The sequence below is a fragment of the Phoenix dactylifera genome, chromosome 2, assembly GCF_009389715.1.
Source record: "Phoenix dactylifera cultivar Barhee BC4 chromosome 2, palm_55x_up_171113_PBpolish2nd_filt_p, whole genome shotgun sequence".
NCBI lineage: Eukaryota > Viridiplantae > Streptophyta > Magnoliopsida > Arecales > Arecaceae > Phoenix > Phoenix dactylifera.
Window position 1 is genome coordinate 5,324,967 of NC_052393.1, and position 25,026 is coordinate 5,349,992.

The window sequence follows — 25,026 nt, forward strand, 5'->3', positions numbered from 1 at the left end:
CAGACCGGCTTGGCTTTGGTCCGAACAAAGCCGGCCCACCTAGTGGCGGCCGGATCACCGGTCCACCTACCGAAACCAATATTATAATTAAATAAATTGGAGGAATATCAAGAAAAGATTCTTTGAAAAATATTAAGAAAAGAATTCTTCCTGCTTTAGTTGACATTTTGATTTGTGTTAAAAACGAAAAATAATTATCAATATTTCCAAAAGAAGAAAATAAATTTAGCAAAACAAGAGGCGGTCTTCATTCTCTGCTATATGTAAATATATATACTGGTCTGGAGGAAAGAAAAGAGTACGAGATCTCATACTCGGCGGGTCCTGTGCGAGAGAAAGATCTCACGGTTTGGACTCTCTTCTCTACTAATTGAGGCTTCTTTTTCTCTTAAATTCTCTGGATATAATTATATGTGTAGGATCAGATGTTGCTTGTGGAAACACGTTTGCAGATCTATAAGTTTTGCTTTTTGTTTGTATTCATGAGGTTAATTGGTTTTAATTGACGGGTTTCGGTGAAAGGTTCCGATTTTTGCTATTTGAGATGAGGATTTTGTTGAGGATCCCATTTATTTGTCTCCTGGATGATAAAGTTTCGATCTTCTCGCGTTTGTAGGATAATTTTTAAAGAAATTCGGCAAGGTTGTGCTGTTTGTTTGAGATTGGGTGCTGGGTTTTTGCTTCAAACCGTGTTTTGCTTTACAGTGTTTTTCAAGGCTTTCTTTCTTCGTATAGAGAGATCTATCTCTTATCTGTTTGGCACTTGTTGACTGGTTTCTTTGGAGGGCTTTCCTCTCTATTGATGCTGGTTTATTTCTGCTTTTTATTTCCTTTGTATGATTAGGTGCTGCATGTGGATTCTTGCTTGTTTTCCTTTCAAATCATGGACTTTAAATGCTTTTTGCATACTGGATTGTGGTAAAAAAAGGTATAAATTTGCTATGAGAAAGTGAGAAGCTTGTTTAGGATTACATAATATTTCGCTCTAGATGACAAAGTTGTGACTCTAATATTTGTGAAATTTAATGAAAGAAAAAAGTGCAACATGCTGCTAGTTATATGAGATTTTAATGCTGGATCCTGCTTAATAGCTGTGATTCCACTTATTCAAGCTTTGGTACTCTATCCTGGTTATAAAAAGATCCTTCACGTTTATACTTTGACCAAGGATTCTGATTTCTCTTATTTGTAGATCGCTCTTATCAAATAAGCTACTTGTAGTAAGAACTTTCTTTTTTCCTTCCATGTGAATCTCCTTTCACATCAGAATCTTGATTATTAGGATATTTTTTTAAGAAAAAAGTAGATTTTGATAAAAGAAAGTAGATTTTTAGCCCATAAAATTCAAATATTGCTGCCGTAGGATTTCTTCTTCCTATTTTTTTGTCTTATAATCCTTTAATCATAAATCAGTCTTTTAGTTCTCATGGACAATTGCCTAGATCTTGAGGTCCTGCCAGTTGTTTTAGAACCTCCAGCTTAGATTGGAAGTTTTCTTTTTGTGGTCTATGGTGTTGAGTTTTTGGTAGATCTTGGGCTCCTCTTTCCTATTCCTAACTTTGTTGATTGTACGAGGCTGTTTATCTGGCCCCCTTTTTTTTAGGATGTTTATCTGGTAATATCATGATTGATACTACTAGTTTTCTTATGCAGATATGCAGAAATCCATTTGCCAGTTAGTTTCGTTCTTTTTTGGGTTGTAATTCTTGGTTTAGATTTGCTGTAAGATCCCTATTTATGTCATTATAGTAGTACTAGAAGCATCCTAGTTCTGTGAATTTTCATTTTTTATAATTTTCTCAATCTTGTCCTAGAATCCTGTTGTCCATATATATACATGACTTCGTTTTTTATTCATCTTGATTAATTGCATTATTGTAACTCCCTGTCCTGATAATCCACTTACATCAGGTGAAAGATGGGTCTCACAAGAATTGGACTTGCTGGTCTGGCTGTCATGGGCCAAAACCTAGCCCTAAACATAGCTGAGAAAGGATTCCCCATTTCAGTTTACAACCGTACCACTTCTAAGGTTGATGAGACTGTAGAACGTGCCAAACTTGAAGGAAATCTCCCAGTTTATGGTTTCCATGATCCTGCATCATTTGTCCATTCAATCCAGAAGCCCCGTGTCATCATCATGCTTGTGAAAGCTGGTGCACCTGTTGACCAGACCATAGCGACACTCTCAACTCACATGGAGAAGGGTGACTGTATAATTGATGGTGGCAATGAGTGGTATGAGAACACGGAGAGGCGAGAGAAAGCCATGGCTGAACTTGGTCTTCTTTATCTCGGGATGGGAGTTTCTGGTGGAGAGGAGGGTGCAAGGCATGGGCCTTCTTTGATGCCTGGAGGGTCGTATGAGGCCTACAAAAACATAGAAGACATCCTTCTCAAAGTGGCAGCCCAGGTTCCGGACAGTGGCCCCTGTGTTACCTATATTGGGAAAGGTGGTTCAGGCAATTTTGTCAAGATGATCCATAATGGAATTGAGTATGGCGACATGCAGCTGATTGCTGAAGCTTACGATGTATTGAAATCTGTAGGTAACCTTTCAAATGATGAGTTACAGCAGGTGTTCTCCGAATGGAATAAGGGAGAACTTCTTAGCTTTTTAATTGAGATCACATCAGACATTTTTGGAATCAAGGATGATAAGGGTGAAGGTTATCTTGTAGACAAAGTCTTAGACAAGACCGGGATGAAAGGTACTGGTAAATGGACTGTTCAACAAGCAGCTGAGTTATCAGTTGCTGCTCCAACAATTGCAGCATCTTTGGATTCAAGGTTCCTTAGTGGATTGAAGGAGGAAAGGGTTGAAGCTGCCAAAGTTTTTAAATCGGGTGGCTTCGGTGATATCTTGAGCAGTCAGCCTGTAGATAAGGCGAAATTGGTTGAGGATGTGAGGCAAGCTCTTTATGCTTCAAAGATCTGCAGCTATGCACAAGGAATGAACTTGATAAGAGCTAAGAGCATGGAGAAAGGATGGGATCTCAAGTTAGGTGAGCTTGCAAGGATATGGAAAGGTGGGTGCATCATACGTGCAATCTTCTTGGATCGGATCAAGAAGGCTTACGATCGGAACCCAGAATTACCGAACCTTCTAGTGGACCCAGAGTTTGCAATGGAGATATTAGATCGTCAGTCTGCTTGGCGCCGAGTCATATGCCTTGCTATCAATGCAGGCATAAGTACTCCAGGTATGTCTGCAAGTCTGGCTTATTTTGACACCTACAGGAGGGAAAGGGTGCCAGCTAATTTGGTTCAAGCTCAGAGGGATTACTTTGGAGCGCATACTTATGAGAGGATTGACATGCCTGGATCCTTTCATACTGAGTGGTTCAAGATCGCAAAACAGTCGAAGATCCTAGGTCATCTTTGATGAGTTCTTTTACCGGGACATTAGGGATATTAGTGCTATTATGTGACTTTGAATGAGAAAGAGGTGCATACCTGCTTGTTAACAAAATAATGTCCTAATTAGGACTAGGAAACCAGTTAAACTGTTCGAATTTGTTATTGCAGTTTTCATGGCTTTTTATTTATCTGCAACATTGAGATTCCGTATGATGTGACTGAGGTTTCACTTTTTAAATTCTCCCGTATCTTGGTGAGGAAGTCCGAACTTCCAGATAATATGTGGGATTTTACCAATTCCATCTATATTTTAAAGTTAAATGCTTGTCTATCAAATAAATGTTGCTCATTTGTGATGTATACTTCTCTAATCATGCAGAACTTGGTCCCTGTCTACAGTTTCTTCAAGCTCTATGCGGCACAGCAGGAGTTTTGTCTACTGTATTAGGTTTATTACTTATTTATTTTCTGCTTCTGATCTTAATATCTTCCAACATTTTTACTTTCAGAATGGTTGGTTCCTTGCATTTGCCATTTCTCCTTCTCTGTTGTTGGGAAAATTGAAAGTCTTCTATTTTATTTATCTTGGGAGGCATTGTCAGCATTATTCCCCACATTCACCCACTCAACTTTATATGCAATGTTGACTGTGAAATACCTTATCAGCATGAACCTTAATAGTTTCATACTCTTCCAATCAAGAGGTTTAATCACCCAAGCTCAATGAAGGGTGGGCATAATCAAACTTGGCCTGCAATTAATTTCAAGCCTGAATGTGGTATCAGAATTTTCCCATACAAACAAGCTTGTGCAAGCCTGAGTTTGAGCTGAGCCAGGTTTGCTTCTCCAACAGCACCTGCTTCCTTCCCATTCTTAGAAGGTTGAACATCAGATACTTCTAAGATGCATACCAATACAGGCCTTGGATTCAGTGGGAAGTTCTGAAAAACTACTTATTCCGTCCTGAATAGAAGCATGGAGTGAAAGTGCTTCGAAAGGTGTCAGCAGGTGCGCGGAGCCGGAGCCCGGCATGTTCGCCCGCTGGGCCGAGTTTCCCTAACCTAATGCGGCCGGACCGCAGGGAACCGTAGCATGGGGGGACGTCCTAATCCTTTTGCCGCCGCAAGGCTGGCTAATCGTACGCAGCAGGAGCAAGGGAACTCCCCTGGTTCTGGAAGGCACATGAGTCCGAACGCTATTATGAATGTGCGACCGACACTACACTACGTAGGTACCTGTGCAGGTGAGGCGTCGGTCGGTCCTAGAAACGGCGGCTGTAATGACACAAGGTGTCATTTTAAGGTATCACTTTATAGACGAAATCGCGCTATAACGCGATTTCTTCACTCTAATGAGGAATCATCCACGGAGCTTACCATACCATTTTGCCAAAGGAAAGAGAGTATGCAAGATGGTATCTATTACTGACTGCGGCTGCCGACCGAAGAACTCATCGACAATATTTTTTGTTTCGTCCAAGCAGGATCAGAAGTATCCGCCTTATTAGGGAGAATGCCTTCCGCAGTGGGTTATCAACCTACCCTTAGTACAGAAATGGGTTCTTTGCAAGAAAGAATTACCTCTACCAAAGAGGGATCTATAACTTCGATCCAAGCGGTTTATGTACCTGCGGACAATTTGACCGACCCTGCTTTAGCGTTGTAATTTTGACTAAGTTTTAGATATTCCCTTTTTAAGTGAGATTACTTTCCTAGTGACTGAATCACTTGAATCAGTTGAAGGAGAGAAGAGGCATGGATGAAATCCCCATGAGTCTGACACTCCTTACACCTACGCACAAAACTCTCGAAACCAATTCACTTGAGTGAGACAGAGGAGAGTGGAATTTCGTGTGTAGGGGTGAAATCCGTAGATCTACGAAGGAGCATGTTATTTGATTAATCGTATGCCCGTTCTAAGTGTGACTTTGACTTGTAGCAGCAAGATAGATTTGATCAAGAGTTGCTGAGGGGACAGTCATTGCATCATGATGGGCATCTACGAACCTTAGGCAATTTTTACATCAAAAGGTATCTTTGAAATCCAGCCTTATTGTGTAGAAAGTCCCGATATCGACTGGATTTGCTTGAAGATGTTATTGCATGGTATTCTGCTTCTACACCTGTCTAGATCATTCACTCAGGGTAGCCATATCATCTTTTTGCCCCCTGTTGAATCTGCCAAATATGAATACTATGGCTTGGATGCAAACTAAAACATTTATATGCGAGCTGGCAACGTATTGTTAGTTCGTATTCTGCCATAACTTCAGTTAGATTGAATCTCTCTCGTTTTTGTGTTTAAAAATCTAATTTCAGTTATAGATAGTGTGGATTTGACTCAGCCCAAAATATGGTCCTCAATTGGCACAACCCCTTTCCATCCGAAAATTTAGATCTTGATTTGCAGTTATGAGTGTATTTTATTTAATGGACCCTAACATGAGCCGACATGTAGTTGGTATTACTCGAGGAGGAAATACCTTTAACCAAGTTTAAGCGGGAAATTAGTCTTGTATCTAAAGTGATATAAATCATCTCTACCATGAAGGCTTCCTGGCCAGACCTTATAATCTCTGTTTCTTTTCTTTCATAAGTAATTAGAGATCAAGAATCCTGATGTTTAGAGGAGAGTCCATCCATATCTCATCCAAAGAGAGCCATGTATTATTAATATATATATACAATATTTAAAATATATATATATATGAGACTAAAATTCATCGTCTCGGTATCGAACTCTATACCAGTACCATTCTCTTACAGTATCGATACACAGCTTAAAATGGTTCAGCTTGGCATACAATATAATATGATACTGTGTGCCGATTCAGTATAGAGGGCAAATCTTGGATGGAACTAGGGGTGGCAAAATATGACCCGACCCGCCAACCCGACCCATGTTCGACCCGCCATAAACAGGTTTGGGTTTGGCCTAAACAGGTTCGGGTCGTAAACAGGTCGACCCGTTTAACCTGTTTATTAATTGGGTCGGATACGGATTTTAGATGTCTGACCCGTTTAAACCGTTTAACTGTTGGCAGGTTAAACAGGTTAAACGGTTTAAATAGGTTAAACAGGTATAAACAGGTTAAACGGGTCTAAACAGGTCGGGTTGGGCAGGTTAAATAGGTTGGATTGGGCAGGTTAAACAGGTCTAAACAGGTTAAACGGATCAGATTGGGCAAACAGATTAAACAGGTCGGGTCAAGTTGGATAAACAGGTTACATGTTTATTAAACAGGTTAAACGGATCGGGTCGGGTTATCTGTTTAATAAACAGGTTCGGTTCAGGTTGTAATTTCTGACCTGTTTAATAAACAGGTCGGGTTCAGATTTATGATTTTCTGACCCGACCTGCATGTGACCCGACCCGTTTATGATTCGACCCGACCCGATTGCCACCCCTAGATGGAACCCACTTCTGGCAGATCATAGCCATAATTGTACCACGTGCATTGCGCATGCCAAACACTTGTTTGGCTTGAACTATGGGACCATAGATCATTCTGCCCACTAGACATTAGAAGGTCCATGTAGGCATCCATGTGGCCTGATCTATCTTCTTTTCTGAACCTTATCTATGGATTGCAAGTAGCATTAGTCCTCTTCTTGCTTATTTTCTGTGGCTGGCGTTTCTCCATGCAACTCATGGATGAGCTTTAAATAGCGAGAATTCTCAAAACAATGGGGGCCTCACAAAATAAGAAAAGCTCCACCCCAGAAACTCCAGTGGGACAAAGTTCAGCAGGTTTCTCCACTGCAGTGTCGTAAATTACAGTCATGGCCCCCCCTCCAAAAGCACTTCTCTTAGCCCTTCCACACAATGGAATTGTTTTGGGAGATGACTGCCGTTCTTCTCCAAATTCTAACACGAGAGGGAGAGAGAGAGAGACTCCTAAGCAATTGCAAGTTTCTCCAACACAAGCACAGGTTTTTCTCTAAAAGCTTCTCTCTTCATACCGACCAGTACTGCTCGCTAGAAGTGATGAAGACCGCTTCCAGATCCCATTCATCCAGAAGTTATTTAATTCATCATCCCACTCAGTACCTGTTTGAACTGTTTGGAGCCCATGAAAGCTATTTTCAGACCATTCCGCAAAGTTCTGTAAGTTAACAACTAGTTTAGTTTATGGTGTTGTCTCTGTTCCTCTGCCCACCAAGGTAATTATATTATGGCAGGAAGTTTATCCCTTCATCAGACCCAACAGTTCATAGCACCACCAAACAACATCCCACAAGTCTCAGAAAATAGACCCAGAGAGCAAACTTCATTTCCCCCCTTACCACACCAACTCAAAACCATATTAGAATTCAGGAAGGTCCATGCCCAATACATTAAGCTTGGACTGGACCGAGTTCCCCGTCATGCCGGAGATCTCCTTTCCGCCTGTGCTCTCTCTGACTGGGGCAGCATGGACTATGCCTGCTCGATCTTCCTCAGTCTTGATGACCCAGGGACATTCGACTTCAACACCATGATCAGAGCTCATGTTAAAGACAATGACCCAGAGGCAGCACTCCTTTTGTACAAAGAGACGCAGGAGAGAATTGTCAGGCCTGACAACTTCACCTTCCCTTTCGCCCTCAAGGCTTGTGCTCAGCTCTCAGCCGCTGGAGAAGGAATGCAGATCCATGGGCATGTAACAAAACTTGGATTTCAATGTGATATCTTTGTCCAGAATAGTCTGATATACATGTATGGCAAGTGTGGGGAGATCAATCTCTGTTGCAGAGTGTTCAAGCAAATGGGCTCTGATAGGACTGTTGCTTCTTGGAGTGCTATTCTTGCAGCTCACACCAGAATGGGCTTATGGAATGAGTGCCTGAAGCTCTTTGCGATGATGACCGCAGAAGGTCTGAGAGCTGATGAGAGCTCCATGGTTAGCGCTCTCTCCTCGTGTGCACATTTGGGCACGTATGATCTTGGTAGAAGCATCCATTGTTCTTTACTCAGAAATATTAGTGGACTCAATGTAATAGTTCAAACTTCATTGATCGATATGTACCTCAAATGTGGGTGCCTGGAGAAGGGGATGGCAATCTTTGATAGGATGCCTCAGAGGAACAAATGGACATTCAGTGCTGTGATCTCGGGGCTGGCGATGCATGGGGATGGCGAGAAGGTTCTGCAGATCTTGTCAAACATGCTCAAGGAAGGCATAGAACCAGATGAAGCCATCTATGTGGGAGTCCTGAGTGCTTGCAGCCATGCTGGACTGCTTGAAGACGGGTTCTGGTGCTTTGATCAAATGCGGCTTGAACATCGGATCATACCTAATGCTCAGCATTATGGTTGCATGGTGGATCTCATAAGCCAAGCTGGGAAGCTGAACGAGGCCTACGAGATGATCAGGAGCATGCCAATGGGGCCAACCGATGTGGCTTGGCGCTGCCTACTGAATGCCTGCAAAATTCATGGAAACCTGGAGCTTGCAGAATGTGCCCATAAAAATCTAATGCAGCTAGATGTTCATAATGCAGGAGATCACATAATTTTATCAAATATGTATGCTGAAGCACAAAGATGGGATGATGCAGCAAGGATCAGAGCAGAAATGGCGGATAGAGGAGTGCTGCAGGTTCCAGGATACAGCAGGGTGGAGGTGAAGGGCAGGATGCATACCTTTGTTTCGCATGACAAGTCGCACCCCAAGAATGATGAAGTTTATGAGATGCTCCATCAGATGGAATGGCAGCTCAGATTTGAGGGCTACACCCCTGACACATCCCTTGTGCACAGCCAGAAGCTAGCAATTGCTTTCTCCCTTGTAAATACAAGCTATGGGACTCTGATACGGGTAGTTACAAACCTGAGAATGAATAAAGAGTGTCATACCTACACTGCACTGATTTCGAAGATATTTGAGCGGGAGATAATCATCAGGGATCACAACCGATTCCACTGCTTTAGGCAAGGGGCATGCTCTTGCGGAGGTTACTGGTGACGGGTAAACATCTTTCATCTGAAGCAATTGCCTTACCATCACTGATCTTTCGAGCTTAAGCAATTTCTTTATCAAATGTGATTAATGAAGCAACAAAAGGAATTTCCAAGCATCAAGAGGTCAAATCTACTTGCACATTTAACATTGTTTCTCAAAGTCTGCAATTTGTTTATGATGCTATGGATCTATTTTATCTTTTTCCTCCTTGTAGCTCTATGGGAAAAATAATTGAAAATGTGAAGGAAGTTTAAGCTTGGCAACACATAAATCTCTAGTCAAAGAACTGGAACACAGTAGAACATATTCTATGCTCTTATGAGCTGGTTTTCATTCTGCCAAGGTGTACATTGTATAAAAATACATTCTCCATCTGAATCATTTTTGGTAATCGCTGCCAAAAGAAATTAAGAGAGAATCGCCTGTGAATCTCAATTAACAGTACAGTCTCGAACCTAATTTATTTGAATTGAAGAAATGGCAGATGACACTTCTTTGGCTCTTGGGTCACCATTTTCCAGTGACACACCTTTAGGATCTTCTCTAACAAGCAGGGGCAAAACACCGACTGAGCTCCAAGATTTGATTACAGCATTATTGGCTTCTCCCAATATAACAGCAAAAACTGCATCATAACCACCTGCTCCAGGGACTCCTGCTAATAGAACTCCTTCCATATTCATAGTGGCATCCAAAAGCTGAGTTTGTGATTCTGGCTCTATCTGCAAAGTTAGCAGGGAAAAAAGACTAATAAGCTGAGTTCACCATGCAAGGCAAGTTGAAAAATCCAATGACAACTGCATCATACACAGTGAGATTTTTAACACCAGCATGTGTGATATATCCCAATTTAACATGCTTTTAAACAAGTGCAGGCCGCATATCACATATGCCAATTCAGCCAAACAGGTCTAGAATTTTACATATCTTAAAAAGTATCTAATGGTTTCTTGCACCAAGAAGTTGACTCAATTTATTCTCATGCTAAACGAGAAGGTTAGGGCAGCTATCACATGGAGGCAATCACTAAAAATTCCACCCAACAACAAAATTTACTGTATCAGTAACCTCTCGACTTATGTTGACAAGCCGGAAACCGACTATATGAAAGATGCCATATTTTGATAATTCAGTGAGACACTACAGATACATCATATCATTAATTTAAGTAAATATTGGAGGTATCACACACCTCCATAAAAAAGCAACAAACTGGAAACAGAAGCAACATTGAGGTCATGATGTCAAGCACTTAGTGCATAAATAGAGTACAGAGATGTAAGTGCATCATTAGAAGCTAGGATAGCACCAGCATCTTACAATCTAGCTCATATGCATATATTTCTCAAAAGAATTGCCATATAGACACTACTAAGCTGTGACAAGTTTCCTGAAAGCTGCCATTTTCCGTAAATCCATAACAAGGATTTTTCCAAGAATCACAAGACTGCCTCCCAAAAGCTAGATCAGACAACCTGAGTTACAGCTGGTGGTTCTAACTGCATCTAATGAAACTGAACTTGGAATAGGTGCCAGAGCAGGGAATTGTTGATGTAAAAATATCAGAATGCAAAGCATGTAGAAAACATTAAAATATAGTAAAAATTACGAAAGTTCAAATCCCAATATTGGTGATGAAATTTTCTTATTTACAATTGAATTTAGTGCGTTTTTATTTGTCCCACAGACAGTAGCATGTGAGAAAATGAGGATGAGTTTTCTAGCAGATCTAAGAACTTCGACCAGTGTATCACTGGATAAAAAAGGGTGGTGAACCAAAGAATACTCAAGAGCCAACTTGGATGGCTAAGGACGAAGTTAGATAGAGACATCTTACAAATTTTCATAACCTGAGGACATTTAGGGTTTCCTTTCTCCACAAAAATCAGTGCTTAAATAGACTTCTCATTGAACTTATCAGTGTGCTATCAGTTAAACTGACTGAAATTATCATGAGTCTATAAGAATTTACAGCTTCAAAAAGAGAAAAATGTAAAGGTACTAGTGATTATTCTGCAATGCATAATTCATCAGAGGAAAAATAAACAGGAAATTGTGAAGCTGTATACTGTATTGCAATTAAAAATGGAGTACTTTAAATCTTCACTGAAAAAACAAAACAAAACTTACCGGTACACCAGCAGCCTTGCCCATCTGTCGCATATGAAACCTGATCTCGAGGAAAGCATCTCTTGCTCCTAACAGGGACTTCACAATAGATTCTTGATGCTGATCGGTAACTTGTTCCATCCACTATAAATAAATCAGTTCACTGCTTTTAGCATAGTATGACCATAACCCTCTGTTTGGTACAAAGGATGGATTGGAGGAAGAATGGATAATAGAGAGGATGAATGGGTCTTCTATCCATCATCCTGTGTGTTTGGTGAGATATGGAAGGATGGATGGGAATGATTCCTTTATATGTTTGGTATAGGAGGAATGTAAGAGAGGATGAATGATATTTGTATGGCATTTCTACTAAACCACCTTTAGATACAAAGGTATCATTACTATCAATTTATAACACTTATTTATACTAAAGAAGTAGGGCAATATAAAATTATAATCTTTATAATTATAATTATATAAAATTATATAAATATTTTAATTAATTTAATTAAATAAAGAATTTTATATATTAATCATATATGGTTTTAATTTATTTGTATATATTAAAAATAACTAATTAATTTATAATTTAATTTAAATAGTTAATTAATTTTATATAATAGTTAACTAAAAATAGTGAATATAAATAGAAAAATAGAAGACAATTCTAATTATTTAGTTATAATTATGGAAACTACATGCTAAAATTAAAATAATTAGTAATAAAGTTTAATGGTATAGAGTTATTAGTATACGTAGAATGAAATAAATAAATAAATAAAATGAATGAAAAGAGAATATATTTTTTTCCTTTTTATATTTATCTGTTTAATTTAACTTTACTAAAAAAAAGTAGAGAAGTGTTAGGATTTTGTCAAAAAATTAATGGGGGTAATTTTATCAACGTAGAAACTCATCCCTCACATGCTCCATCCATCCTTCATTGCATCCTCCCAATTTAGGAGGATGAAAACTAGTGGGCCAGGATGGATAGGCAATCCCTCCTTTCATCCATCCTTTCTGAGATTTTTTGAACCAAACGGTGGATGGGGGTCATCCCTCCTTCCAACCCCATCCATCCTCCCTCTCATGACCCCAACCAGACAGGGTAAAAGTAAGTCCAGCTATAATTGGGGGTGGCTATGGTCAGGTCAGTTACTGGTTGAGTCAAACTACACTTGGGTCAAAAAACCCTCAATCCATACCCAAACCCCTAAAAATCAGGTTCCGGAAAGTAAACACATATCCATCCCATTTATTTTATGCGGACCTATACCCAACCTACCAACCCATGATAGCTCTTCATTTGTCATTTATATACGAAAACAAAACAATCTAAGGTTGTTGATATAGGATAGCAAGGGGTTAAAACAGTTGTTAATTCCAGTATATATCTGATTTAATATCCTGCAGAACCTCAATCTGTAAAGCCACCAGTCCAGTGAAGAAGCAGAATAGCAGCTTTTTTTCTCAAATATTAAATTCTATTGGAATAAAAAGTCGCATATACCTTCCCCAAAAGGAAACTGTATTTTGTCCTATCATTAGAATTCTTATATTTGTTATTTATGAGATCTCAAATTTTCAAAGAAGAATCTAAATACAATATATTTATATTTCGGTTAATTCAAATTATCACTTAAAAGATAATAATTTAGTGGGTACAAAGAAATGTGATTGAGATTGGAAAATATTCGAAAGCTAAAAAAATAAAAGACAAAATATTAAATGCCGAAGGTTTACTCAAATTCGAAAGGAACACAAACTAGACTAGCTAATCTAATGGGGAAAATGAATGGATAACAAAAAGGTTACCCTCTCATGTCCACAGCCGCTGCAAACAGCTAAAGTATGTCTGTAAGTATCCCAGTGATCCTCTGCTAATTTGTTTAAACTTTTGAGTTGTGCCTCAAGCACTGAATTAGCATATGCTAACTTTTTCCATGTTTCTAGCGATTTCTGAGGATCAGACTTCTGCCACTGCTTCACAGAACCCACCATTGATGGAGTAGATGAACCTCCAGTACCAGGTTCTCCCAGTAGCTGCAAAAAGCACCATACCACTATATGAAATCTTAAGTCTTAACCCAGCCATAAAGAGAAGCGCATGTGACGTGAAACTAGCAAATTCATTCATATATGAGCAAACAAACCATGCTCTCGGAGTAGAAAGAAGCATGAATTATGTAGGCTCTTGCAACTTCCAAGAAAATTAGAAATAGAAATGGCCATGCTCCTCCAAAAATTTAACTCACAGACATGAAAAGAGCTTTCATCATTTAAGAAATTCTGGAGTTTAGTCACTATGCAGGTATTCAGGAAGTTGCTGAACTTACAAGGGTCATGAGCGGAGGCAAAGAAAAGTGAAACTTCTGATGATCCCACTTCTCTTGAAGAATATCAGTGACTACTTCTTGCAAACACTTCCCTCCAATAACCTGTAGTTTCGCAACAGAGAACATAAGTTCTTTATCTTTCTTATGACCAATGTGAACCTTATTTAGACTAAATAAATAGGTTTGCAAGCAATGTAAGAGCTAACAAAATCATTACATCACCTAAAATACGCCTATGCTGTACAGATCAAGCAGCCAACACACAAAAGCAAATTAAAGATCCTTCTGTCATAACACAAATCAACTTTATTCATAAAACAACTCAAACAATATCTTTATTGGTAGTGGATTGAATCAACTTTTGCTTATGTTACAATTACAGTGACTTTTCAGTTTGTATGTAGCTACCCCTTTCTGACATAGCGAACAGGTTCAGATGTTTTTGCATGATTGGAGGACAAGGTTTAGCTCCCCAATGCAGGCAGGGAAGTTTCTGTACAGGAACTCCAATCTGCCATTAGCCATTCTGTATACTCTCATATATGGTGTCGTACTTGACAAAAATTGAAGCCGGTGATGCATACAGACATGCTTGTATTAAGAAGTAATCAAAGGCCCCTGTAGATGGCAGATCAGGATCTCTGTAGGCTTTTTTGTTCATGCAACTGGAACTGAGCCGTATCATTTGCCTCATGAGAAACAGTATTCAGATGAATGATAATGACTGCCTGCTGGTAACAGAGGACCTGAGTTTATATCCATCTCTCAATAAACATAAAATAATAATATGTTTTACTTCACTACAGCATGGTTCCTAAACAGCAATGCAAGAAGCCTTTTCTTACATCAGAATTTCCAAGTCAGATTGGTCATCCTCAAACAAGAGCCTCCCTTAAAATCAGCAAAACATGAAATACTAGGTAAACCCAAAAAGAGCAAAGAACCGGTAGACGATAGAATTGATTAAAACAGCAACCAGGTGACTTCAAGAATCAAGTAAAAGGACAAACCTCAAGAGTTTTTATAGCTAAAATGAATCATATCCGCAACTCACACATAAAATCAAGTAGGCAGAAGAGATGCAGCAAGAGAAAACCTGAGCAGAAGAAAGAACTGCAGGAGAAAATCTGACATAGCGTTGACTACCATAGACAGCAGCACTGACATCAAAACCACTGCCAATTTTCCCTTGAGCTATACAATGAGCACTTTGAGCTATAACATGTACTAAATCAAGATCTGAATTATTTGTATTCCCTTCGGGAAGACTTTTTGCTGAAAATGGAAGATTAACAACTCCAAGATAGTGAAGTAGAGCTGCAACCACTGACGTTGTCATTGCAGCTGATGAGCCAAGTCCAGTTTTTGCAACCTCAGGTTTGCATCTCTCTCCAGAAATTGTTCCATTGGAAGCTTCTGAATTAAACATAATTGAAGAAAAAGGTGGAAGTGAAGCCAGTGCATCCGGAGTTAAAGGCAGTCCACGTGCTTCAATCTAAAAAGAAAAATTCACACACAACTCAATTTTGGAATCATTTGAAATATATCAGCTAAGAACATCATACTAGTTACAGATGCTTGACTAAAATAAAGAAACATCATAAAACTTTGCATGACAGAGGGTAGCAGAAACAGGAAACATACACTTCATGTATCTCAAAATCACATTTAAAAAGAAATCAAACAAATTAACAAGTAAAAAATGAAAGTCTTTACGGTCATGTGATAATTTAATATATTAAAGAAAATGGATAAATCAATAAAGGCAAACAGGAGAGCAACGTACCTGATTTCTATAAGAATAGAAGTCATTGCTACCTAAGATTGTGATATCAAGACCTGCAACGACCCATGTAAAACTTAGACATGTGAAACCAAAAACTATGCTATGCCTAAAATGGTAACAACCAAGGCATGCACAATATAGATGAACTGCAAACAGAGAAGAATAAAAGTAAGAAAAAACACTTAAACTACCTAGCAAAAGAAGTTTATTTAATGCATCCTTCTTCTCCTTGTCAACGAATATCACTTTAGAAGCTGCTACAGCATATTGTACAGCCTGTTCCACAAAAGGGTTTGTCGAGTCCCTGATATTTCAAGGCCATAAAAGAGTCACTAAAGTCTTCATATGATTCTCTGTTGGAAAAATTGGGCAGCTCCATAGTGGATTCTGCCCATGATCAAGCTACAAATTCAAAATGGTTGCACTGATAAACAATATGAACAGTTGCAATTGTTACTGATAAAACTCTTAAAAAAAGAAGATTCATATTGCTTCATTATAAACCAGCATAAATGCCTCTTCCATATAGGTATGGAGGCCTTGATGGCAACAAAATTGATCATGGCCCCTCTCTACTAATAAGTTAGAAAATAACTATGAACAAGAAGCTCTATTCCACATACTTGAGCTAAATATAGTGCTAGAGTTATATGGAACCCCAGAAGCGTGCCACAACCTCTTCTATTTAGGATCTTGAAGCTCCTATCCAGTTAGGTGTCACACAACCTCTTCTAAACACTCCCACTTGTTAACTGTTAATACCTATCACAGCAACATGGCATTTTACTTAGATCCATACATGAATACTGTTCAACAGGATTCTTGTAACTAATGACATTTCTAGAAGTTTGTAAATCACATTAAGCTTCAAATCATATTTAAGGGGAGCCTGCAGATTGAAGCCACTTTGTTTTAATTTTTGCAGATTAGGTCCAACTTTAATTTTTCCTTTTTCAGGATGAACCACTTTTAAAATTTTTGGATGTTTTTGTCCTGAACCCAGATGATACAATCTAGCCGGATGTCCAACTGTAGTTTAGTGCACAAAACCTTTTATAGCGAATGCCCTTAATTTGATAGTGAATGATTTTTTTATTATATATATGAAGTGCATCTTTTTAATACTGCATGCATGTAATTGTTGAGTGTGCAATGCACATTCACAGGCAGGAGCGTGATCATAAGGCCAGGAGCACAAGTGCCTGAAAATCTTCTAACTAGGCCATTCCTGCAAAGAAAGAAAGAAAGAAAAAGAAAGGCCTGACTCTGAAAAACGACAATAAATCAGGCCATTTCTGGAAAATACAAATTCTTATCGACCCAATATTGGCACTGGCACTGGATCAGCATGACACAGCACGTGCAATGCTGGCCAGCAACACATCCATGAATCAACTTGGTCCTACAAGCACGCAATTGTATGTTGTAACATGAAGACCTCATCTAAGCAATCACCTCTTAAGAAAAGAGTGGATGATATGAAATAACATGACATAGCAGCTGTCAACAAAGATGACCAGACACTATGAATATGAATCTGAAAGAACTACAAGACTGTGACCCAAGGCTCTGGGATCAAGAAACACCTGCTTGAGAATTAATGTCACTTAACCATATAAAAACCTAGAATGCAAGAAGATGCTAAAGTAGATGAACTTAGAAAGTATGGAGAACCAGGTTATATGTGACATTGAGGATAACGCAAATGAGCCATATTTGATAAAAAAGAAGAGAAGTCATCCTTGTATACAGCTTATGCAAATAATAATTAGTGACTCTTATAGAAGATTCAGTACAGTGATAAAGTCCTTCTGAACATAGGCTGTCTGCTACTTGATGGTGTTAAGCCTTGCTAAATTGATCGTATAAGTAGGAACAGATCAAGAAAATTCCCCATATGTTCTTTAGGAAGTTAACACCCTACATTTTAGCAAACCTTTCATAGTTCTTACATGCAACAAGATCAAGTAATGCTTTAAGTGCCCCTTTTCTTATTTTTCTTCATGTTTTGTGCTATGTTATGTCAAGACCAATGCATGGTCCAGTGCCTAGCTCCTTCCCTGTACAACTTCAAAGGAGAGAACATTAACATTCTGTTAATCATGAATGCAGAGCGGAATCCTGATTTATTGCAAAATACTAACAAAGCATCTCCATCCACATTATTAATCCAATCTGCATGTTTGTTCAGTAAATTATGAATGCACACATTTTTTCATTATCCGATGCCAACAGCTGCAAGCATGCTCATATGCGCATAACAAATATAATAGATTAAAAATTACAACAAATAACAGCCATTTGCAACAAATAACTCAATCCAATGGAGACATACCTCGAAGAGATGCACTGAAGGGTTGAGTTCTTGAGTGACAACTTGTAGGTTGTTTCTCTAGAAAGCTGGGGAGATGTTACTTTCACATCTGTCCATGCCTGTAAGATGAAATAAGCAAATTAAAATTTAAAGAAATGGCTCATTGGCATTGAAATCCTCTAACAACATAAAAAAGAAAAAAACGATAAAATTTGTACTTCTACTAAAGCATCAAGCTTATCAAGAATGAGCAAATTAAACATCAAAGAAATTGCTCTTTGCTGAGAAATGCTCTAACAGCATGATCATTTTCAGATAGTGATTAAAGCATGCAAAATTCAAATTATATGACCCTTATAACATTTATCATTTACCAGATTCTTTGTATTCCTTTTTAGCATGACCACCTAAAACTATGGTTCACTCTGTCCTGAATGAATAACAACAATTTGAAGTAAGTATCGTGTGAAGCACTGAAAGAAGAAACATAGCTGTAAATGGTCATGAAAAACCCAACTATCTCTTCTAATGGCCATTTCCAGTCTCAATGCTTGACGCTTTTCTCCAACAGTGCAAAAGAAGCGAGACAAAATGCCTAAAATTTGTTTTCCAATATCAAAATTGTCCTTTTAACAACTTAATGAGGAAATCTTAATCAATCTAGCAATCTACATATCAGTTACTGACCATGCAATGCTCTGTCATCATTCATTTTTGTGAAATTTGATTAAAAATATATAAATCCCTCAATCCCCAGTCAGAAGTTAATGAAAAGTTTGACAACACTCAACAGTTTTGAGATCGGTTCTTATGAGGGGGAAAATGAGGGGAAGGAGAAAAAGAAATAGAAAACCCATCATCTCCTTATAGTAAACAATAGACCTTGACCCTTGATCTATTGTATAAGTCGCTAAGGTTGAATTCTTCCCCCCATCAAGAACCTAAACACAATTAAAGAAAACAATAAATTTTCTAAACAAGGCTACCGACTGGTGTTCTTTTTTCCCCTTAACGCAGAAAACCTCCAAATCTCACAGCTGAAACAAGAAGAGTAGCAAATGCAGCAGCAATAGATTGATCTCCTTGTCGTCACGGGTCAAGTTGGAACTTTTCCCACTCCTAATTTAGGAACAGTACCAAAGATCCAATATTTTTCGAATTATGAGAAGGAAAAACTCACCCAAGCCCAACTCTCCGGCTGGACCTCCTCGAGCAGCGGCTTAACCATCGCATAGAACCGGGCATTCGTACTAAGAACAATCCCTGCATTGGGCCTCTCGAGAATGAGGTACCCCCCAGTTATCAAGACCTTCCCGGGAGCCGAAGCAACTCTACAAGAAGAAGCACAAATCCACTCAGAGATGGAAAACAACCTAAAACCCCAAAAAAGAATAGATCTTTGAGAGAAAAAAGAAGAAGATAGATCACAAACTTACACTTCCATCGCTCACTTCCGCTGCAAAACTTAGCAAGTCGGAGAGGGGTTTTGCTATTAAAACACCAAAAAGATCACAGAAAGCTTATGCGAAATAGAGAGAGCAAGAACCCAGAAGCCAATATCCCCAGGAATTCCAAGCTCCCTACCCAAAAATTAATTACATAAAGATTGATATAAAGCTTCAGACTAGATCAATCAGCATCGAAATAGAGAAAGAAAATGGGAATCGAAAGAAGAGCGAGCAAGGAGCTGAGATGGTGGGTATGGTACGCGGGCCGATCGGTAGGGTTTTTGGAGTTCGCAGGTCGAGATGGGACCTGGGACTGGGAGTAATTGCCCCGCCAACCTCCAAGACCGTCTGGAAAGATCCTTTCCAACCCAGCGATGTTTCGACGCGTGTCCTACAAGAGAGGACTATATCTCGCCGCTTATTGGCTACATCCAGTTATGCGGTCTTAGAGCTGTATCCGCGCCTGAAGGGTGGTTCTATATACACCCCCCCTATTGCTCAGGACACCCCCCAAAAATTAAAAAAAAATTAAATACTCTCTACACCCCCCCCATTTGCTAAGGACACCCCTAAAAAATTAAAAATTCCTAAATTACCCCCCACCCTCCCCACCCCCTCACCTAAATTGCTCTCTACACCCCCCAAACCCCCCCCACCCCGCTCTTCCCCTCCAAAACACCCGCCGGCTTCTCCCTTCCGCCCAAAAAACCTCGCCTCAAGCACCTCGCCGGCGGCCAAACCCCCTCCGTCTCCCTTTGAACTGTTCCGCCCAAAGCACCTCGGCAACGCCCAAAACCCCCCCGTTCCCCCTTCTCCCTCTCGTCGCCGGCATTCTCCCGATCTCCGACCACCTCGCCGGCTTCTCCCGGAACCACCTCCCCGGCCATCTCCCGAGCAACGAGCACCTCGCCGGCGCCTCCACGACCACCTCGAGGTAGCTCCCCCCCCCCCCGGCATTTTTTTTTTTTCACGGTTCGTGCTCCGTTCGGCACTGGATCGCCGAACAAAAGGTTTCTGTTCGGCTGAACAGTGCCGAACAGAAGCCTTCTGTTCGGCAACCCTCAACCGAACAGAAGCCTTCTGAAGGCTTCTGGCACTGTGCAGCCGAACAGAAGGCTTCTGTTCGGTTGAGGGTTGCCGAACAGAAGGCTTCTGTTCGGCACTGTTCAGCCGAACAGAAGCCTTTTGTTCGGCGATCCAGTGCCGAACGGAGCACGAACCGTGAAAAAAAAAAATTTCGAAACAAGGTGGAACACGTACCTTTGCGGCCGATTCTTCGTCCCAAATCACTAGTTGCTTGTCCATGCTTCGAATGAGGCTTAAATCTCCTTCAAAGATCGCCTAAACGATGTAAATGGATCGAGGGGTTTAAGGGGGGTTTGAGGGGTGTTTTTTTTTTTGCTTTTCAAAACGAAACGGAGGAGGAGGAAGGGGGGGTGTACTAAGAAAATTTCAAGGGCAATATGGTAATTACACTAAAGGTTAGTTTGGGTATTTTTTTTTGGTTTTTGGGGGGTGTCCTTAGCAATAGGGGGGGTAGTTCTATATACACCCCCCCTCAGGACACCCCCAAAAACCAAAAAAAAAAAACCCAAACTAACCTTTAGTGTAATTACCATATTGCCCTTGAAATTTTCTCATACACCCCCCCTTCCTCCTCCTCCGTTTCGTTTTGAAAAGAAAAAAAAAAACACCCCTCAAACCCCCCTTAAACCCCTCCTCCCCCGTTCCCCCTTCTCCCTCTCGTCGCCGGCATTCTCCCGATCTCCGACCACCTCGCCGGCTTCTCCCGGAACCACCTCGCCGGCTTCTCCCGAAATTTTTTTTTTTCACGGTTCGTGCTCCGTTCGGCACTGGATCGCCGAACAAAAGGCTTCTGTTCGGCTGAACAGTGCCGAACAGAAGCCTTCTGTTCGGCAACCCTCAACCGAACAGATCTGTTCGGCTGCACAGTGCCGAACAGAAGGCTTCTGTCCGGCACTGTTCAGCCGAACAGAAGCCTTTTGTTCGGCGATACAGTGCCGAACGGAGCACGAACCGTGAAAAAAAAAATTTCGGGAGAAGCCGGCGAGGTGGTTCCGGAAGAAGCCGGCGAGGTGGTCGGAGATCGGGAGAATGCCGGCGACGAGAGGGAGAAGGGGGAACGGGGGGTTTTGGGCGTTGGCGAGGTGTTTTGGAGGGGAAGAGTGGGGTGGGGGGGGGTTTGGGGGGTGTAGAGAGCAATTTAGGTGAGGGGGTGGGGAGGGTGGGGGGTAGTTCTAAATACACCCCCCCGATTGCTCAGGACACCCCCCAAAAACCAAAAAAAAATACCCAAACTAACCTTTAGTGTAATTACCATATTGCCCTTGAAATTTTCTCAGTACACCCCCCTTCCTCCTCCTCCGTCTCCTCCTCCGTTTCGTTTTGAAAAGGAAAAAAAAAACCACCCCTCAAACCCCCCTTAAACCCCTCGATCCATTTACATCGTTTAGGCGATCTTTGAAGGAGATTTAAGCCCCATTCGAAGCATGGACAAGCAACTAGTGATTTGGGACGAAGAATCGGCCGCAAAGGTACGTGTTCCACCTTGTTTCGAAAGTTTTTTTTTTTCACGGTTCGTGCTCCGTTCGGCACTGGATCGCCGAACAAAAGGCTTCTGTTCGGCTGCACAGTGCCGAACAGAAGCCTTCTGTTCGGCAACGCTCTACCGAACAGAAGGCTTCTGTTCGGCTGCACAGTGCCGAACATAAGGCTTCTGTCCGGCACACTGCAGCCGAACAGAAGGCTTCTGTTCGGCACTCTGCAGCCGAACAGAAGCCTTCTCGTGCCAAATCGCGTGCCGTGCTGAATTTTGTGCCGAACAGATCCTCTGATTCATCAATTCTTGGTGATAAATTATTTTATATGTAGGGCTATGCTACAACCGAATCGAGTATAATTGGATCAGAATTTGTACTGGATTACACAAGCGAATTTACAACTTACGAGGTATTATAATATATTGTGCAATTTTGTATTAGTTTAGCGAGCTATTTTTACAACTGTGTACTTATATAAATTGTTTAATGTATAGATCTTCAAGAGTAGAGAGGACTTGTGTAATTGGTGTCGTGAAGCTGGGAGGCGAAATGGTTTTGTTGTTGTAATCAAATCATCCGATGCAGGTACCATTTCTAAGAAACCCAGAATTACGTTAGGTTGTGAGAGGGGTGGGACGTACCGAACCACAAAAGAAAAGCGAATAAAGACTGCCTGTGGGACAAAGAAGTGTGGATGCCCTTTTGCATTAAGAGGAAAGAAATTGGATACTGCGGATGATTGGATATTACTGGTCGTATGTGGAGTGCATAATCATCCCGCTGCAGAGAATCTGGAGGGGCACTCATATGCAGGGAGATTATCTGAGCAGGAGACGGAATTGTTAGTGGATATGTCGAAGAGTTTGGTTCGTCCAAAGGACATATTATCCACATTGAAGGAAAGAGATGCCCTCAATGTTACGACTATCAAGACTATCTACAATGTACGTCAACGGTTTAAGGTTGCAGAGAAAGCCGGGAGGTCTGAAATGCAACATCTATTAGGTAAATTATCAGAGGCTAAATATATTGAGTGGCATAGGAATTGTACTAATACGGATGTTGTGCATGACTTATTTTGGGCACACCCTGGCAGCATTGATTTGTTCCGTGCATTTCCCCGTGTGTTGATAATGGATTGCACGTACAAGACGAATAGGTATCGTCTTCCGCTCTTAGAGATTGTGGGGGTGACATCTACTGACATGACATTTTCAGTTGCTTTTGTATACTTAAATTCTGAGGGGGAAGAAAGCTATACTTGGGCATTAGAGAGATTGCGCAGTGTCATAGCTGATGATGTTTTGCCTGAGTTGATTGTTACAGATAGAGACTTGGCTTTGATGAATGCAATTCATAGAGTATTTCCTACTGCTAGACATTTATTATGTAGATGGCATATTAGTAGGAATGTTTTGGCCAAGTGCAAAAAATTTTTCGAATTGAAGGAGAAATGGGATAAATTTATTATGAGTTGGAATGTACTAGTGCTGTCCTCCACGGAAGACGAGTATAATGATCGCTGGAGTGCACTGCAGAGAGAGTTCGGTACCTATCCAGATGCACTACAGTATGTGTCAGATACTTGGCTGAGCAAATACAAGGAAAGATTTGTTGCGGCGTGGACTGATACATGCAGGCACTACGGAAATGTGACGACAAATAGGTATCACAAATAAAGACTCATTTAAATTTAATTTGCCTCAATTCTTATATCTAACTTTCATTTGTTTACTAGGGTCGAGAGTGCACATGCAAAGCTCAAAAAGCAGCTTGGATCAAGCCAAGGAAGTTTCGAGTCATCTTGGACTAGAATACATGGATTGATTGAGTTGCAGCACAGCTCCGTTAAAGCCTCATTGGAGAAGAGTTTATTGGTAGTGCAGCACAACTTCAAGCCAGCTGAATTCAAAGAGTTGCGAGGTTTCATATCTATAAGTGCGTTAAATCATGTCCTCGCCCAATCGAAACGAGCCAATTCAGTTGGGTTTGATGATTCAAATTGTGGGTGCGCTATTCGACGCACACATGGTATACCATGTGCTCACCAGATTGCGCGGTACAGGGTGGAAGGTCGGCCCATTCCTCTCGACTGCATAGATCCTCATTGGAGGAAACTTGATATTCTGCTTACCCCCCCCGTGCAGCCAATTCAGTTGAGTTGTGATGCAGAGTTAGATTTGATTGCGCTACGATTCAAGAAGTTAGATGGGGCTTCTCAATTGCAGATGATCAAGAAGTTACGAGAGATTGCAAGTCCAGATAGTACACCTCTTTTAGAGCCTGCAAAACGGAAGACCGGTTCACGTGGGCGCGCTTCACTGAAGGTTGATACGTCTACTCGACGTGACCCGTCTGCGTTTGAGTTGGTTCTATCTGGACAGGATAGTTATTCACCTGGTGTTGAGAAAGTTACCATCCGCAATCCATCTACTCAGATTCAAAAGAGACGGCCCAAGCAAAAGGTAAGTACCAAATATTTATTTCCTTACAATAGGTATCACAACGTCTACGGGACGGTCCGTGCCGTGCCGGTATGTCATGTGCCGATACGGGACATGTCGGGACGTGCCGTGCCGAGATGTGCCGATACGGGACATGTCGGGACGTGCCGTGCCGAGATGTGCCGATACGGGATGTGCCGTGCCGAGATGTGCCGATACGGGATGTGCCGTGCCGAGATGTGCCGATACGGGACATGTTCTGCCATTGTTACATATTTTCTATCATTTGATATTATTTGCAGATTTTTCGTACTAGAGCCCAGTCACATACGCCCATTATCTATATTGATGCTATTCCTTCTGCCTTGAGACCATACATCCAGCATATCAAGGATGTAAAAGCTGATGGGAATTGCGGATTTAGGGCAATAGCTGACTTACTGGGATTTGGAGAAGATGACTGGGTGCGTGTTAGGAAGGATTTATTGCAAGAGTTGCAATGTCATTCGGACCACTATCGCACATTATATGGTGTGGAAGGGACGATTGCTGAGATCACTCATGCATTATCATATTATGATGATTGTCCACCATATGACAGATGGATGACTATGCCGGACATGGGTCATCTTATAGCATCCTGCTATAATGTTGTCCTATACCATCTCTCGTTGCAACAATGTCTGACCTTCCTACCTCTCCGTTCTGTGCCAGTATCTCT

At 40.8% G+C, this 25,026-nt stretch overlaps 3 protein-coding genes across 3 annotated transcripts; 2 read left to right on the forward strand and 1 right to left on the reverse strand.

Annotated features, from left to right (window-relative positions):
• The first annotated feature begins 204 nt into the window (after positions 1-204).
• On the forward strand, positions 205-3,700 carry LOC103706264 (6-phosphogluconate dehydrogenase, decarboxylating 1). Its single transcript, XM_008790324.4, has 2 exons — positions 205-347; positions 1,912-3,700. Exon 2 carries the CDS (start codon positions 1,919-1,921, stop codon positions 3,383-3,385), a length of 1,467 nt encoding a protein of 488 aa, XP_008788546.1. The 5' UTR covers positions 205-347; positions 1,912-1,918; the 3' UTR covers positions 3,386-3,700.
• Positions 3,701-6,773: 3,073 nt separating this feature from the next.
• LOC103706254 (pentatricopeptide repeat-containing protein At1g31920) lies at positions 6,774-9,610 on the forward strand. Its single transcript, XM_008790312.4, has one exon. The coding sequence runs from the start codon at positions 7,535-7,537 to the stop codon at positions 9,305-9,307; it is 1,773 nt and encodes a 590-aa protein (XP_008788534.2). The 5' UTR covers positions 6,774-7,534; the 3' UTR covers positions 9,308-9,610.
• LOC103706244 (phosphomevalonate kinase, peroxisomal) lies at positions 9,592-19,648 on the reverse strand. The gene is made up of 10 exons (XM_008790301.4): positions 19,289-19,648; positions 19,033-19,183; positions 17,874-17,971; positions 15,730-15,842; positions 15,539-15,591; positions 14,849-15,247; positions 13,753-13,854; positions 13,232-13,459; positions 11,435-11,557; positions 9,592-10,026 (listed from the first exon to the last, which is right to left on the reverse strand). The coding sequence occupies exons 1-10, from the start codon at positions 19,294-19,296 to the stop codon at positions 9,760-9,762; spliced, it is 1,542 nt and encodes a 513-aa protein (XP_008788523.2). The 5' UTR covers positions 19,297-19,648; the 3' UTR covers positions 9,592-9,759.
• Between the last annotated feature and the right edge of the window lie 5,378 nt (positions 19,649-25,026).

Bases quoted from the DNA above. Each gene is read 5' to 3' on its own strand.
- LOC103706254 (XM_008790312.4), top strand. From the start codon at position 7,535: ATGGCAGGAAGTTTATCCCTTCATCAGACCCAACAGTTCATAGCACCA.
- LOC103706244 (XM_008790301.4), bottom strand. The intron at 15,592-15,729 runs GTAGTTTAAGTG...GGGTCGTTGCAG, and splicing joins AAATAAACTTCTTTTGCTAG to GTCTTGATATCACAATCTTA. The intron at 10,027-11,434 runs GTAAGTTTTGTT...CTAACTTTGCAG, and splicing joins GCAAGGCTGCTGGTGTACCG to ATAGAGCCAGAATCACAAAC.
- LOC103706264 (XM_008790324.4), top strand. From the start codon at position 1,919: ATGGGTCTCACAAGAATTGGACTTGCTGGTCTGGCTGTCATGGGCCAA.